This window comes from Electrona antarctica (assembly GCF_951216825.1).
Source record: "Electrona antarctica genome assembly, chromosome: 21".
Lineage (NCBI taxonomy): Eukaryota > Metazoa > Chordata > Actinopteri > Myctophiformes > Myctophidae > Electrona > Electrona antarctica.
In genome coordinates, this window is record NC_136802.1 from 40,020,977 (window position 1) to 40,036,122 (window position 15,146).

At 43.4% G+C, this 15,146-nt stretch overlaps 1 protein-coding gene across 2 annotated transcripts in view; it reads left to right on the forward strand.

Annotated features, from left to right (window-relative positions):
• Window positions 1–960: 960 nt before the first annotated feature.
• LOC306914099 (circularly permutated Ras protein 1) overlaps window positions 961–15,146 on the forward strand; it is a 29,533-nt gene continuing 15,347 nt past the window's right edge. Inside the window, exons 1-12 of one of the 2 annotated variants that reach the window (XM_079491007.1) lie at window positions 961–1,028; window positions 2,154–2,211; window positions 2,728–2,805; window positions 3,361–3,537; window positions 4,211–4,288; window positions 5,186–5,271; window positions 5,906–6,124; window positions 6,441–6,491; window positions 6,715–6,804; window positions 13,213–13,364; window positions 13,514–13,595; window positions 14,892–15,013. In XM_079491007.1, the coding sequence (XP_079347133.1) occupies window positions 2,154–2,211; window positions 2,728–2,805; window positions 3,361–3,537; window positions 4,211–4,288; window positions 5,186–5,271; window positions 5,906–6,124; window positions 6,441–6,491; window positions 6,715–6,804; window positions 13,213–13,364; window positions 13,514–13,595; window positions 14,892–15,013 (1,193 nt within the window). In that variant the 5' untranslated portion in view covers window positions 961–1,028. The remainder of the gene's footprint in view (window positions 1,029–2,153; window positions 2,212–2,727; window positions 2,806–3,360; window positions 3,538–4,210; window positions 4,289–5,185; window positions 5,272–5,905; window positions 6,125–6,440; window positions 6,492–6,714; window positions 6,805–13,212; window positions 13,365–13,513; window positions 13,596–14,891; window positions 15,014–15,146) is intronic. The other variant, XM_079491008.1, reaches the window with a different exon arrangement.

Genomic DNA, 15,146 nt, shown 5'->3' on the forward strand with positions numbered 1-15,146 from the left:
AAATGATTTCGCCTCGTCAGAACATTTCAGTGGCACCAAAGCGCCGATTTTAGGACGATTCGAATGATGTCACATCACATTGTAGAACCGACCTTTTTTCGGCTGTAAAATAGTATGAATTGGCCCTCACAATATGCATTGGGGCTGCGACGCGCTGAGCTTGTAGATCGGCTATTTTCAGCATGCAGCCAAGTGTAAAATCAGCCACGAAGCCATCACTGTGTTCAGATCAATTCTGATGAACATTTACATGAATCTAATTTGCTAATGTATTTGTAAAATAGTCGTTATTGCAGTTCTACACAAATTGTACCGATGAGGGCATTTGTACTCGCATATCAAGACACTGAACGGGAGAATACTTGAGTAGTTAACACTTCCATAACATTCATTAATACCTATTTTAAGAGACCATTCTTTGATAGAAAAACAAACCCATGAATGTAATTATGTCTAATAAAATAAATGTCACTATGAAATGTGTTTTGTCAACTCTAGACCCCCCCCCCCCCCCCACACACACACACACACCTGTCCACAAACCTACATGTTTAGTTGGTAAAAAAAAACCAAAAAAAAAAACCCATGCACCCACATACATTGTTTTGAGTCACTGCTATCCATTTCTCTCATCTTTGCATATTTTCCGCAATGTGCAAATCTACATCTCAATGTCACACTTTTATTACAACACACATCTGCTCTTTTTCCACGATTCCTCTCTCTTCTCGCTACTCTGACTTTAGTTTCTCTCTCGTTTCTCGCAAGTCTCACCGACCTTTGATCTCTCATAGCTTCCTGACACATCAGACTTTGAACACACACACACACACCTCAGAAACAGAGAGAGAGAGAGAGAGAGACTACAGTACAGATGGTACTACAGTACAGAGACCACGCCAACGGTAAACGATCACTGTTGTAGTGTGTTTTGTGTGTGTGTGCGTGTGTGCCATAGGGTGTGGATCCAAGAATTTCAGATTCTCTGAGAGCTGACATTCAAATTGAGACTGATCATCTGAAATGCGGTAAGTAGGAAAAGACTTGTGTTATAGACGTCTATACGTGTGTACGTGTGTGATAGACGGGTCCATATACTGTAAACTGTGTTGACTAATGAGTTTTACTGGTCCCTTTCACTTCTGTTATAATTGCCTTTTTTGATACCTAACATTGTAATGCACAGATTCTGTACTACCATTATGGCCAGAACCACATGCATGGCCAGCATTTCAATGAATTTTCTGACCTACATTATAAAAAATAGTTCTTAAATGGCCAAACTAAGCAGATGTAACTCATTTCGGGGGCCCAGTATTGATCATTTCATTAAATCGATTAATCCTGTTACCGTAAATCCACAAGTTGGATTAACGCTTGCAGCCCTAGTGTTTTCGTTACATAATGTTTACCACATTATGTAGTTTCGCATATAGGAAATATATGCACACGGGCCGTCAAAAGATTATTGTTACTCATAATATGTTCACGCCAGCAAGGCAGAGCAAACCACCAGGATGTTTCTTTTTGGTGTGTTGATCTCACTGTTCCGTTCTTCCTCTCTGTCTCTCATTGAAGAGACCTTGAACCATGAAAGAGCTCTCGGTCGAAAAGGACTGAGGTCTGTTCACCTCCAGACACAATTTTCTTCTTATTTTGTGTAACTTTTTGATCTGGAACTAAATATATCCTCTAAGTGCCACATATCTGCACGGCAGGGCGGCAGTGGTTCAGGGGTAGAGTGGCCGGATGGTAACCACAAGGTTGCCAGTTCGAACCCGGGCTCCCCCAGAGTTAGTGTCGAAGTGTCCTTGAGCAAGACACTGAACCCTTGCATGGTTGTAATGTAATGCACTATCTATCTAAAGCGCCTTGGATAAAGGCGCTATATAAATGCACCATTTACCACCTGTACCATTTGATTACACAGACTACTATCACACCACACACACACATTAATTCATTCATGTTTATAGCAATAATTATTATAGCAATTTTCTTTTTTTTAGGCAATTTATTTAGGTTTTTGTCGCATGTTCTAGTCGCGAAATTAGCCATTGGTTGTTATCTGGCCCGCCATATCAATTGGCCTAGAAAATAGTCATAGTTTGATTCTCTCTCTCTCTCTCTCTCTCTCTCTGTCTCTCTATCAGATGGAGTTTGCCTGTAGTCATGTCGTGTGTAACTGGAGTGCTGAGAGCATTAATGCAGGTACTGTATCTATCCCAGAGTCATAATGTATTCATAAGATCACTTCCCTTTATACAATATCCTGCTGGGCAGAAACCTCTTATCTCCATATTGTCACTTTTTGTGTTTTTTCATAAATGAACCGAACGTACAGTACGCCCTACTAAACTTGAGCGTCACTCAAAAGTAGCAGGCCGGCAGACTCAAAACGTGGCGTGAAGCGACACGTTTCGATCTTGTAGATCTCCTACTTTTGCCGTTTTTGAATTTGAAATCCTGAAGGCTGAAGGGATTTGAGTCCCTTCAGCCATTGCTACAGTAAATGAACTGCCTCGTCAATATGACGGTTCTGTGTGTAGTGGGGACTTCATGTCATTTGTTAGGATGTTGTGCTATTGGTTACCGGTATGTGTTGTTTTTTTTGTGGGAACAGACTGTGAAGATGAATATCCCTGAGGGGGCCAATGAAGTATAATAATATTATTATTAACACTTTGTGTGATAAGCTGAGTTAACAACAAACTCCTTTTTTCCCAGCATACACCAGTGTTTGTCCCAGACGGTCTGTGAATGAGCATACTTATGACAACAGAACGACTGTTGTGAATCAAGCGGGTAACTCTCTCTCTCTCTGTGTGTGTGTGTGTGTGTGTGTGTGTGTGTGTGTGTGTGTGTGTGTGTGTGTGTGTGTGTGTGTGTGTGTGTGTGTGTGTGTGTGTGTGTGTGTGTGTGTGTGTGTGTGTGTGTGTGTGTGTGTGTGTGTGTGTGTGTGTGTGTGGTAGGCATGCTTAAGAATGATGGACAGAAAATTCAGATAGCGTAGGAAGGTGTGAAAACACACACCATACACACATACACACACACACCATACACACACACACACACACACACACACCATACATAGTGCAAACCACAATGCAATTCTTATTACTGGAAGACGACTGAATGTGCCTACATTTTTTCCATTACTAGACCAGTGCCCGCCACACACACACACACACACACACATGCATGCACGCACGCTGGTTGCAACATACTTGGTTCATCATATGCTGTGCTTATGTTATACTGTTAACTATTAACTATAGTTAAATATCAAATGTAATATACAGGAACGCAGGTGGTAAACCTGTCAAAGTAAGTCGACAAGTCTTTGCTTTGTTTGTCCAGAGCCAAGGATTGGCCCTCCACCTCTGCCCCCTCCTCGACACATACATCCCCAGAAGCAAGCGTGCCGAACCTCCACCAGCACTATCCCTCCTCCGCCCTCCTTCAGACCACCACCCCCTCCTGCACCATCCGCACCTCCTCTGCACTCCTCCATCGTTTCTCCTCTACCTATAGAAGGTGAGCGAGTGTCTGTCTGTCTGTCTGTCTGTCTGTCTGTCTGAGTTAACCCATTTTGACCTGAGATCAGATTCTAAAAATGTCTTCCACATCCTGACAGTTTTCTGAAAAAGCTATGTTTCTATGTCAGCCGTTCTTCGATTTTTTTAAAATAGCAGACCTACAAGCTCGTAGCGCGCCACTTGGTGGCGCACACCGTGCTGAAATGAGCATGACAGCACACCTAGCCGTTAATAGAAGATCTGAGAACGAACGAATCACATTAGAAATATCATCAGATGTGCTGATTAGTGATTAGACAGAGTTTTGTCAGAGCAGCAGCATTATCGGCGTAGGAATGGAACTAAAAGGGCATGGTATACGCTCCTGTATTTTAACATCATTTATTATGTACTTGGAGAGCCAAATGTTTACTGAGGTGGTACTTCAGTATAAAAGGGTTGGGACCCAATGTTCTAATATATTGTTACTGGTGAGTGGTGGCAGTAGTAAGTGTCCAACTTATATAAAGAGGGACAAAAATAATCTTATGCATCTCTAGTTATTTGGGTGTAAAATGCCTGCTTGCATCCACATGGTCTATTTGAATCATTTGAATGGCGGTTCCACATTCACACCCGGCCGTCAGCCTTGCATTCTGATGTTCCCTCCATGCATCTATTCGTCTATGAAGGTCAAGGTCAGAGCAGGCTGAGGGCCAACGTGAACGTGGTCTCCCTCAGTGTTGGAACACTGGTGGACATCAGCAAAGGTGCGAGAGACACAGACACACACACACACACACACACACATTTAACATCTTTATTTCCGTTCACATTTCACAAGAAATGATTGGACAAAGACATTAGCAGATGCACAAACTTGGAAAACTCAACGAGTGCTTCAAGATAAAGATCACGAGTACAGGAAGCATGGCCTCCTCCATATACATGTATTATGGAGAGTCGACTGCCAATTATCACAGACACTGAACAGAATGTTGCCAATCCCTTATAGCTCTCACAACTGATGTATGGACATTACCGAGGCTTCCAACTATGAACACAAGCAGTTTACATTTGTAATCAAGCTGTATAATAGCATCCTAAGACATTGGTAAGGAATGCAAAATGTACATGCCACTTCCAAAATGGTCACTTCTCTTCCACACACACACACACACACACACACACACACACACACACACACACACACACACACACACACACACGCCCACACTATACAGAATACCAAACGACTTGCCCCTTTACCAACTCGCCCCCACGAAGTGTTTTAATGTAGTTAACGTAGTTAACAGTTAATTTAGTATTTCTGTCAAATTAAGAAAGAATAACATGACACAGAGATGGTGACAGCTTAATTAAGTTAATTTAGGACCTTCTATAGTTAATTTTGTTTTATTAAACACATTTCTTCCATGTAGCCCATGTTTTGTAATGGCATCATCATGCTATTATGCCCGTGGATGTACAGAGTGAACTTAACAATGATAAATTAATATGATAATACCTTTTTATATAATCACCAACATGAATTATGTTTGTTATTTACAGCTAGGTAGAGTAGTGGGGCGAGATGGAAAAGGGGCGACCGTACCTGTTACCACTATGCATACCGACTTTTGGTCCACTCTTCTTCCAATGCTCAGCCTCGTGTCTCCAGAGTTGTCAGCGCCCGGTGAATTGTGGGAAATGTAGTGCTGTCCTGTCATCTGTGAGTTCTATACAGATCAATGTGAGTTTAAATTCACCCATATACATTTCACTTGGCATGTTTTGGGAGTTCTGTCTTCCTTTTGTTTCTGACCATGTCGCGACTCGAGAGTATCTCCTCTCCTCTAGTGTTGATTTTTTTTAAAAAATTACAGCTAATTTTGATTTAGTTTTAGTCTTTTGAATAATCTTTAGTAATTTAGTCATATGGAATGTTTTAGTTTTAGTTTAATTTTAGTAAAAAAAAGATTTTAGTCAACTAAATCTACAGTTCATTTATGTGACTAAAATGTATTTTGGCGGGCTGTGATGGCGTTGAAATGCCAGATTTATACACAGCTGTGTGCCGAAAATAGCCAATCTACAAGCCTAACAACGTGTCACAGTGCACACAACCACAAAATGACTTGTCTTTTAGTTCTAGCGGATCTCTTCTCCACTAATCCCTCCCTAACATTTTAGTTTAGTTTTTATTTGTTGACGAAATCGTCAGTATATGTAGTCATAGATTTAGTCATCATAGCTTAGTTTTTATTTAGCTTTTATTCCGTTTTCTTCAGTGACAAAAGGTAGTCGCCGAACATGTTCCGTCATAGCTTTAGTCGACGAAATCAACGTTGCTCCTCTCCTCTTCTCTCCTCTCGTCTCCTCTGCAGGTGTGGTCGTGTGAGTTCTGCGGTGGGGAGAACACTCTCTCTCCGGACAGCTCTGCGGACCCCTCCACGTTGGGCCCTCGCCTGGGCGCGTTTCGGGGCCCCAGGGGCCGAGACGTGCTGTACCGGCCCACCCCGGTGGAGGGCGACTATCAGAACCTCGAGGATAGCGTGGTGGTGTTCTGCGTCGACATTTCTGGAAGCATGAGTGTCACCACTGAGGTGCGTATAGAGGGTATGCACATGCATAACCCATTTTGACCTGAGATCAGATTCTAAAGATGTCTTCTACATCCTGACAGTTTTCTGAAAAAGCTATGTTTCTATGTCAGTCGTTCTTCGATTTTTCAAAAATAGCAGACCTACAAGCTTGTAGATCTGCTATTTTTCAATAGCTAAAGCATAACATAATGCTAACACCAAAAGGGGTTCCCGCCCAAAATGGGATAAAGGGAGTGGCAAATCGAGTGGCGTGTTGATCCCAATGTGAAGCCTGTATAACTCTCACCTCACAATTATTATTGCTGTCAATCATCAGGTTACCCCCGGCAACAGCATGAGGTCAGCAACCTACATATCCCGACTACAGGTGAGCGTGTGCGCACGCACACGCACACACACACACACACACACACACACACACACACACACACACACACACACACACACACACACTTTTACTTGCTGTTATCATATTATATATGATGTGATATTTGAGTTATACCATTTTAATGGACGTCTGCCAGCCAATGCTTGGTGTCCATCCATGGCTATATCTTAATGCTAAAACTGACAGCTTGTTGTATTTTCAGGGAATCCAGGATGCCCTCCAGAGGGCGCTACAGTCCCTGCTCCAGAGCTCCCCTCACAGGAGAGTGGCGCTGGTGACCTTCAACGACGAGGTAGGAGGAGCATGATGGGATGGAGGGAGGGGGTGGGGTGGGGTCTGGATAACAATAATAATCATCTTTCTTGTCCCGAAGGATATTCATCTTCACAGGTCTGTTGAAACACACCCACAACAAAACAACACATAGCAAAGAAAAACATATCGCCAAGACAATACGTAAACATGAGGTCCCCCACTGTGCACAGAACCATCCCATCGTCAGGGCCGTTTGTTTAATTCATTTTGGGCGGGAACCCCTTTTGGTGTTTTAAGCATTATGTTATACTTTAGCTATTGAAAAATAACATATCTACAAGCTCATAGCACGCCACCGAGTGGCGCGCTACGAGCTTGTAGGTCTGCTATTTTTGAAAAATCGTGAAAATGTGCCTCAAATCTTTGAATATATATCCTTTCAGAGTTTCCGTTTTAACTCAAATCTTTGCTTCTGGGGGGGTCCCTGGAACAACATATTTTCAGATGGGGGGGTCCCTGGAACAACATATTTTCAGATGGGGGGGTCCCTGGAACAACATATTTTCAGATGGGGGGGTCCCTGGAACAACATATTTTCAGATGGGGGGGTCCCTGGAACAACATATTTTCAGATGGGGGGTCCCTGGAACAACATATTTTAAGATGGGGGGGGGTCCCTGGAACAACATATTTTCAGATGGGGGGGTCCCTGGAACAACTTATTTTCAGATGGGGGGGTCCCTGGAACAAAATATTTTCAGAAGGGGGGGTCCCTGGAACAACATATTTTCAGATGGGGGTCGGCGGACAATTACAGATAATTGTTGGGGACCTCCACATGAAATATTGAGCACCACTGATATAGATACATGAGGTTTTTCAGAAAAAATGACATTTTTTAAATATCGACGTCAGGCCAAAATGGGTTGATGGCCGAGAGGACAAAACTCCTGCTATAGCGGACCTTTTGCCACAGCAAGGTTCCGTGTCTTTAGTCCAGATGGCATGAGGTTGAAAAAGCCATACAGGGGATGATCAGCGTCATTTGATATTGAAAGTGCTGCTAACCTTGTGATGGGCCTTATATTATTCATATCAGAAAGTGTGGGTGATCTTGGAAGCAATACGGGTAATACTGAAAAGTTTGTTTCTGTTGGGCATGGACAGTATGGATCAGTGCCCACTGTCAAACGGTGTTAATTCATTCTGGGCGGGAACCCCTTTTGGTGTTTTAACTAAGCATTATGTTATACTTTAGCTATTGAAAAATAGCAGATCTACAGGCTTGTAGGTATTTTTGAAAAATCGTAAAAATGCGGCACAAATCTTTAAATATATATTCTTTCAGAGCGACTAAAACGACTAAAACTATGACGAAAACAATGTCTGTCAACTACCTTTTTTCACCGAAACAAAAAGTAAATAAAAACTAAGCTATGGTGACTAAGACCAAATAGACTAAACAGATCCAGTGGAACTGATAAAGACAAGTCTGATTGCGCTCAGGTGTTGCACTCTGAAAATGGCAGATCTACAAGCTCACAACTTTTTTATAAATCTTAGTGTTTTGCCAATTATGATTTTTTTTTGTCTTCACACACACACACACACACACACACACACACACACACACACACACACACACAGTCACACAGTCACACACACACACACACACACACAGAGAATAAGTAATTGTCTCCACCAGGTCGAAGGCATATGTTTTGCACCCCGTCCATGTGTGTGTGTGTCTTTGTACAGCTAATCTCCGGCATCGTTAACCCGGTCGATGCCAAATTTTGCACACACACACACACACTCCCTGGAAGCCAACGATGAACCTTTGCCCCAACATTTCCAGAACGTTAACCCCTTTTGGTGTTTTAACTAAGCATTATGTTATACTTTAGCTATTGAAAAATAGCAGATCTACAAGCTCATAGCGCGCCACCGAGTGGCGCGCTACGAGCTTGTAGGTCTGCTATTTTTGAAAAATCGTAAAAATGTGGCACACGCAGGCCTTGATGACGTGGTGCCGTGATACCTGATTTTACACTTGGTTGCATGCTGAAAATAGCAGAGTTCTTCACATGCGTATGGCCTAGTATTCAGGTAAATGGGTGAAGGGTGACAGTATTCAGGTGAAGGATTACAGCATTGCAGAATGACATTCTGTAGGTGACAGCGGGCGGAGCTGTCTGCCTAAATCAAGTTGACAAACTAATTACCCCTGAGCTCATTGTTGCAGGTATTTGTCACAGGTAGGTCAAAGACAATGCATGTACACAATATTCCCTCTAAAAATAATTTCGGTCTGAGCAAACACTCAAACCTCCTGAGCAGACATCAGCAACTACTGAGCAAAGATGCGTCACCTTGACATCAACTATCCAAACGTTAGATAATGCGAAGTGAGCGCCCCTCACTTCACACAGGTGTGATTTTTGTCCCCTTTTTTCCAAATGGATTTTGGTATACGAGTGAATCAATGAATAGTTACATAAGGTTACGCACTACAAGTTGCAACATTTTTATTTCATATCAAGGTGGTATATGCGAGCAATTTTAGGAATATTCAGGTAGTCTATATCAGTGGTTCTCAACCTTTTCAGGCTGTGACCCCCCCAAAGTAATCATATTTGAACTGGGGACCCCCCACCCAGACAAGCAACAGAATGGTTCCACAGATACATATTGTGAAAATAGCTGATCTACAAGCTCGTTGTGAACTTGTAGATCGGCTGTTTTCACAATTGTAGCCTAGCTGTTTATATTATTTAACAATCTGGCCAATGTTTGACCAGCATGGTTTGCTGATTACTTTTGTAATGGTCTTTTTCTTTTAGATCCTTTGAGGTATTATACAAGTCTTAAAAGTCCTTAAATTGTCACTTCACTGTCATCTGGGGACCCCCCCCCCCCCAAAAAAAATAATCATGTGGGGACCCACAGGTTGAGAACGACTGGTATATGAATACTCAAATGTGCTTTACATGGGGGGCATGAGGAAACGTAAAAACTGTATTGGACACACACACACACACACACACACACACACACACACACACACACGCGCACACACAAACACACACACACACACACACACACACTAAGACGAGTTTGTTGGTGTGTCTTTGAACTCTTTGAACTTGTCTTCACACCAGCGTGTTTCTGTGCGCGACAGATTTCAGATGTGCGCGACAGCGTTTGGCCACATCACTGCTGCTGTCATGCAGAAATGTATACTCGCAGTGCCATACATTCATACACACTTGGCTCACGTGCAACCAACATGCACACTGCACATGCTTTTGCACTCGGTACAATAATAAGCATGCACATTGAGCAAACTTATACAAAACGAAACATATGCACATACTAGGGCATTAAGTAAATCCACTAGTCGACCTTGTTGGTACTAGTTGACAAGTTGATTTTGTTTTTTTCCCCTGATTTTGTAGGCCTCAAGATCAGGTAGATTATAGTTATAGTCACCAATGTACAAATATTTATTTACATTATTATTATTATTTTTTACATAATAGGTAGTTAAACAACTAGTCGACTAGTAAACTAGGCAACTAGTCAACTAGTAAAAATGACTAGAGTGAATGCCCTAGCTGCTAGGGCATTCACTCTAGTATATAGTATGTGCTAGGACATGCCCACGTGTGTGTGTGTGTGTGTGTGTGTGTGTGTGTGTGTGTGTGTGTGTGTGTGTGTGTGTGTGTGTGTGTGTGTGTGTGTGTGTGTGTGTGTGTGTGTGTGTGTGTGTGTGTGTGTGTGTGTGTGTGTGTGTGTGTGTGTGCGCGCGAAACAGTGAGTGATAGTGAGATTTGTTCAGTGTCATGGTAAGGCAAGGCCTGTCAAGATGTCAACAACTTAGTTTGGAATATTACCACACACACACACACAAAGAGACTGTGGGAAAACGACTGTAAATGCGATTACATCTGTTACAATTTGACCTCTTACCTAGATTGATTGCATCGCTGACAGCACAGAATCGTTACCAGCCATTTGCAACGTCCAATGCTCATGCTCTATTAACGCAAAACCAAACTGCATCTGTTGAATCCATATTATTATTCTAACGTGGGTTAGCAATTATGAAGTATATATCTCTATTACAATTAACCCATTCTGAGCAGGAACCCCTTTTGGTGTTTTAAACATTGTTTTGTAATTTAGCTATTGAAAAATAGCAGATCTACAAGCTCGTAGCGCGCCACCGAGTGGCGCGCTACGAGCTTGTAGGTCTGCTATTTTTGAAAAATCGTGAAAATATTTATTTCAGAAAACTGGAGGATTTAGAAGACTTCTTTTAAATTTCGACGTCGGGCCTAGATGGGTTCTCTAGACTAGGCGGCGGCTGTTTAGAAACCGTGTTGGGGATCACACGTGTCTCGTCACATGGCGACCAATTGTGAGCTTGTAGATCGGCTATTTTCAAATGATTTTTACATATTTGAAAACTTGAAAGTGAAATGGGACCTTCTGCATAATGAGTACGTTCAACTTTAGGAACTTTAAGTACATTTTGATACTAATACTTTTGTACTTTTATACTCCAGTAAAGTTTGAATTCCGGACTATTTTCTCGTATATTATCTATATGGCATTTCTACATTGGGTGGCCCATTAACACCGGGAGAGAATCTGTGTCATTTTAGATTTTAACCACGTTAATTTGGCTATTCAAAAATAGCAGTTAGCAGTTGGGGGTCGCTAGTGCTGTCGCCTCACAGCTAGAAGGTCCTGGGTTCGATTCCCGCTCGCGACGCTGTGTTCTCTCCTCTGCGTCATCAGTGCCCGAGGCGGGGTTGGCGAAAGGCCCCTTCTGTGTGGAGTTTTGCATGTGTCCCCTATAGGGTAGGTACCCTCACAAAAACCATGCAGTAATCCTGGTCTCTAAACTGCCTCCCCCTGGCCAGCCGGGGCGCCTGATGGAGGGGAAAGGAACTGGTTGGAATAACGTGTTCCTTCTGCCACAGATAGTTCACACTATCTGTGGAACCGAGTCAAACTAAATGCAATGCCTCAACGCCTACATTCCAAGTGTTTGCAAAGGTGGGAGGGTCCCCAGTTCATATATGATTATTTTGGGGGGTCCCCAGTTCAAATATGATTATTTTGGGGAGTCCCCAGTTCAATTATGATTATTTTGGGGGGTCCCCAGTTCAATTATGATTATTTTGGGGGGTCACTCACAGCCTGAAAAGGTTGAGAACCACTGCACTAGTAGCCTCGAAAACCCAGACGTTTTTATTTCCAGGGAGGAAAAAAAAGTCTGGGTCCGAGTCCACTTCAATTCGGCATAGAGTAGTGCAAACATCTCTCATAGGCAATTCACACTGAGAGGGACTGAATCCGTTTCATTGGAACCGTTTCCGAATACGGTTGCCTGGTCCCCGATGGCCATGATTCACATTGCCCGAGATTCAACAGCGCACCCGGGTACACTTGCATAACACACTTTGATCCTCCAGATGGTCGTGTGCTTGATGGCTGGTGCGCACGGATACTGACCATCAACTCTGCGACATTGTCTCCAATAAATCCAGACACACTGCATTGCATTGCCTCTTTTGGCTCTTTGCCGTTATACTACGTCACTGTCAGCCTGCCTGCTATTCACTGTGTCAGTCAGTTCTGTGCTCCAGTGTCGTGTTTGATATTAGTTTAATGGATTCTACTTTAGCATTATTATTATTTTGTTTTACTTTGGAAACTATGCCAAGCAAAGCCCACGTGTAGTCCAAGATCAGCGCGTACTGCGGTGCTGCGTGTATAGCAGATTCAACATAGCAGTTCTGCAAGCTCACGCGACGCGTTGTGAGCTTGTAGATCGGCGACGGGCGGCATTGAGAAATGAGCTGGTGTTACGCTTCGTGCAGCGTCTGTGTTTTTTATTGTTGACGCTTGGCTCGTCGACTAGAGATCATGTCACGTTCTAAAAAAAAAACAGTCCACTTCCTTCTTTAGGTACGCATGCATTCACATTGGAACGATCCGTATCTGAATACACTTCAACAGTCCAGAGACCCGCCCCCCATGCGGTCTCGGGGACGGTTGGGCGATCCGCTCCCGGGAACGGTACGCATCATTCACATTACCACAACATCTGACAAGTGGTCCCGAGTCCGAACCCGGGACCATAGTGTGAATTGCCCCTCACTCTCTGCTGATTTCTGATCGTCTGCACCTTTGTTAAATTGACACACACGCACACATGTACACACACACACTCCTCTCTCTGTCGCTCTAAGTAATTAGTCTCATGTCGCGCAGCTGCACATAGTTTCTCCCGGCGGATCCTGCCGGGAGCTGCCTATGCCATAAAAAGCATAGGTGAGTTCCAGGCTACTGCACTAGTGGATGACTCTTTATCTAGTATGTTGGACCACATCATCACTGTGTCCCCCTCCTGTGTCCCTTATATGTCCAGGTGGTGGTTTACGGGGACGGGACCAGAGAACCCACCAGGTTCACGGACTGGGCACTGTTTGACTACGACCATATATGGCAAGAGGGCGTGGCCTACAGCACACCACATTGTATAGCGGAGTGCTACCAAGCGCTTCTGCAGAAAGTCAACGAGTGAGTGTGTTCTAAGTACACACGTCTGTCTGTCTGTCTGTCTGTCTGTCTGTCTGTCTGTCTGTCTTGGTTGCATGCTGAAAATAGCAGATCTGATAGTGGATCTGCTATTTTCAGAGCGCAACACCCGAGCATGTCTCCATGTCCAGGTTCAGAGATCACGGTGCCACCTGTCTCGGACCGGCTGCTCTGGTCTCCGTTGCCATGGCGTCACGGTACCCAGGCTCAAAGGTATGAGCTTTCTTATTTGTTTGTTTGTTTGTTTATTTATTTGGTCATGCGAGTCGAGTAGCACATGAACATGGAGTCTAGTGGTTTTGAATCCACCGTGGTGCAGCCGGCTTTGCCGGAAGTTTATATGAACACAATTGGCCCCTTGTTCAACGAGGGGCCGGAATCCGGGCGGGGGAGGGTGACTGCACATACCCCCTATCTACATTATGCAAGCAGCTGGAGGACTTAATTTGCATAATAACTAAATTGGGGAGAAAAATGGGCAAAATTAATTGGAGGTTTTAACCCATTTTGACCTGAGATCAGATTCTAAAAATGTCTTCTACATCCTGACAGTTTTCTGAAAAAGCTATGTTTCTATGTCAGTCGTTCTTTGATTTTTCAAAAATAGCAGACCTACAAGCTTGTGGCACGCCACTCGGTGGCGCGCTATGAGCTTGTAGATCTGCTATTTTTCAATAGCCAAAGCATAACATAATGCTAACACCAAAAGGGGTTCCCGCACAAAATGGGTTAAATGTAAAACAAAATCACACTCGTTTGAAGTGAGAGCCACCCACTGTATTTATATCAGCCAGTCTAAGGCTCTAAACGAACATTAAAAATCCATAGAATTGGCTGCCACATGACGTCATTTGGGAAAGCCATGCATTGGCATGGCTAGCTCCCCTCAACGCTTCATCCTTACCCGAGTTCACTTTTTACTGTAGGTCGGATCTTGTAAGCCAGTGGTTCCCAAACTCTTTCATGTCAATGACCCCCAAATCAACATTTATTAGGCCACGGACCCCCCATTTGAAAACATATGCCAGCGACCCCGATAAGGGAGGATTTTTACGTCTCCAGCAGTGATTCCGAAACATATTCATTTCAAGGACCCCCCAGTTTCACACGCATTATGCCACGGATCCCCGATTTAATTCTATCTCTGGTACCCCAATTTATATCGTAAAACCACTGTTAATTTAACTCTGAGAGTGTACACATTTTTGTACACAAATCATCTGTACACTCTCTGAGTTACAGACCCATAAGGGTCCATTTGGTTACAAATGATCATTTAGCTGGGTCCCCCCTGGAACTCCCACAAGTACCCCTGGGGGTCCCCGGACCACACTTTGGGAACCACTGTTGTAAGCAGTGTAATTGCCTAGCAGGAACCATTTTTACAATAACCATCTGATACAATTTGTTATCGAGTATATCACAGGTGTGAGATAAGGTCACAGGCACAGTTGTAATGCAGAATTCTGGGTAATGGAGTTTGTAACTCAACTCAATCTGTGTCCTCAGGTGATTCTGTGTACGGATGGCAGAGCCAACATCGGATTGGGAGCAATGGAGCAGGTTCCCTCCTCTTCCTCATCCTCTGCATCTTTCTACAGAAAGCTGTCTCACCAGGCAGCTGCGAGTGGGTGAGGATTATAAGCATCCTAGTGTTTATAGTTTCAATGTACGGATATTCTTACTGTTAGATTGATGGCTATGGGTTTACTTCATGATCCTAGTTGACTATTTCTATGCATTTGATGTAAATTACCTTGTGTT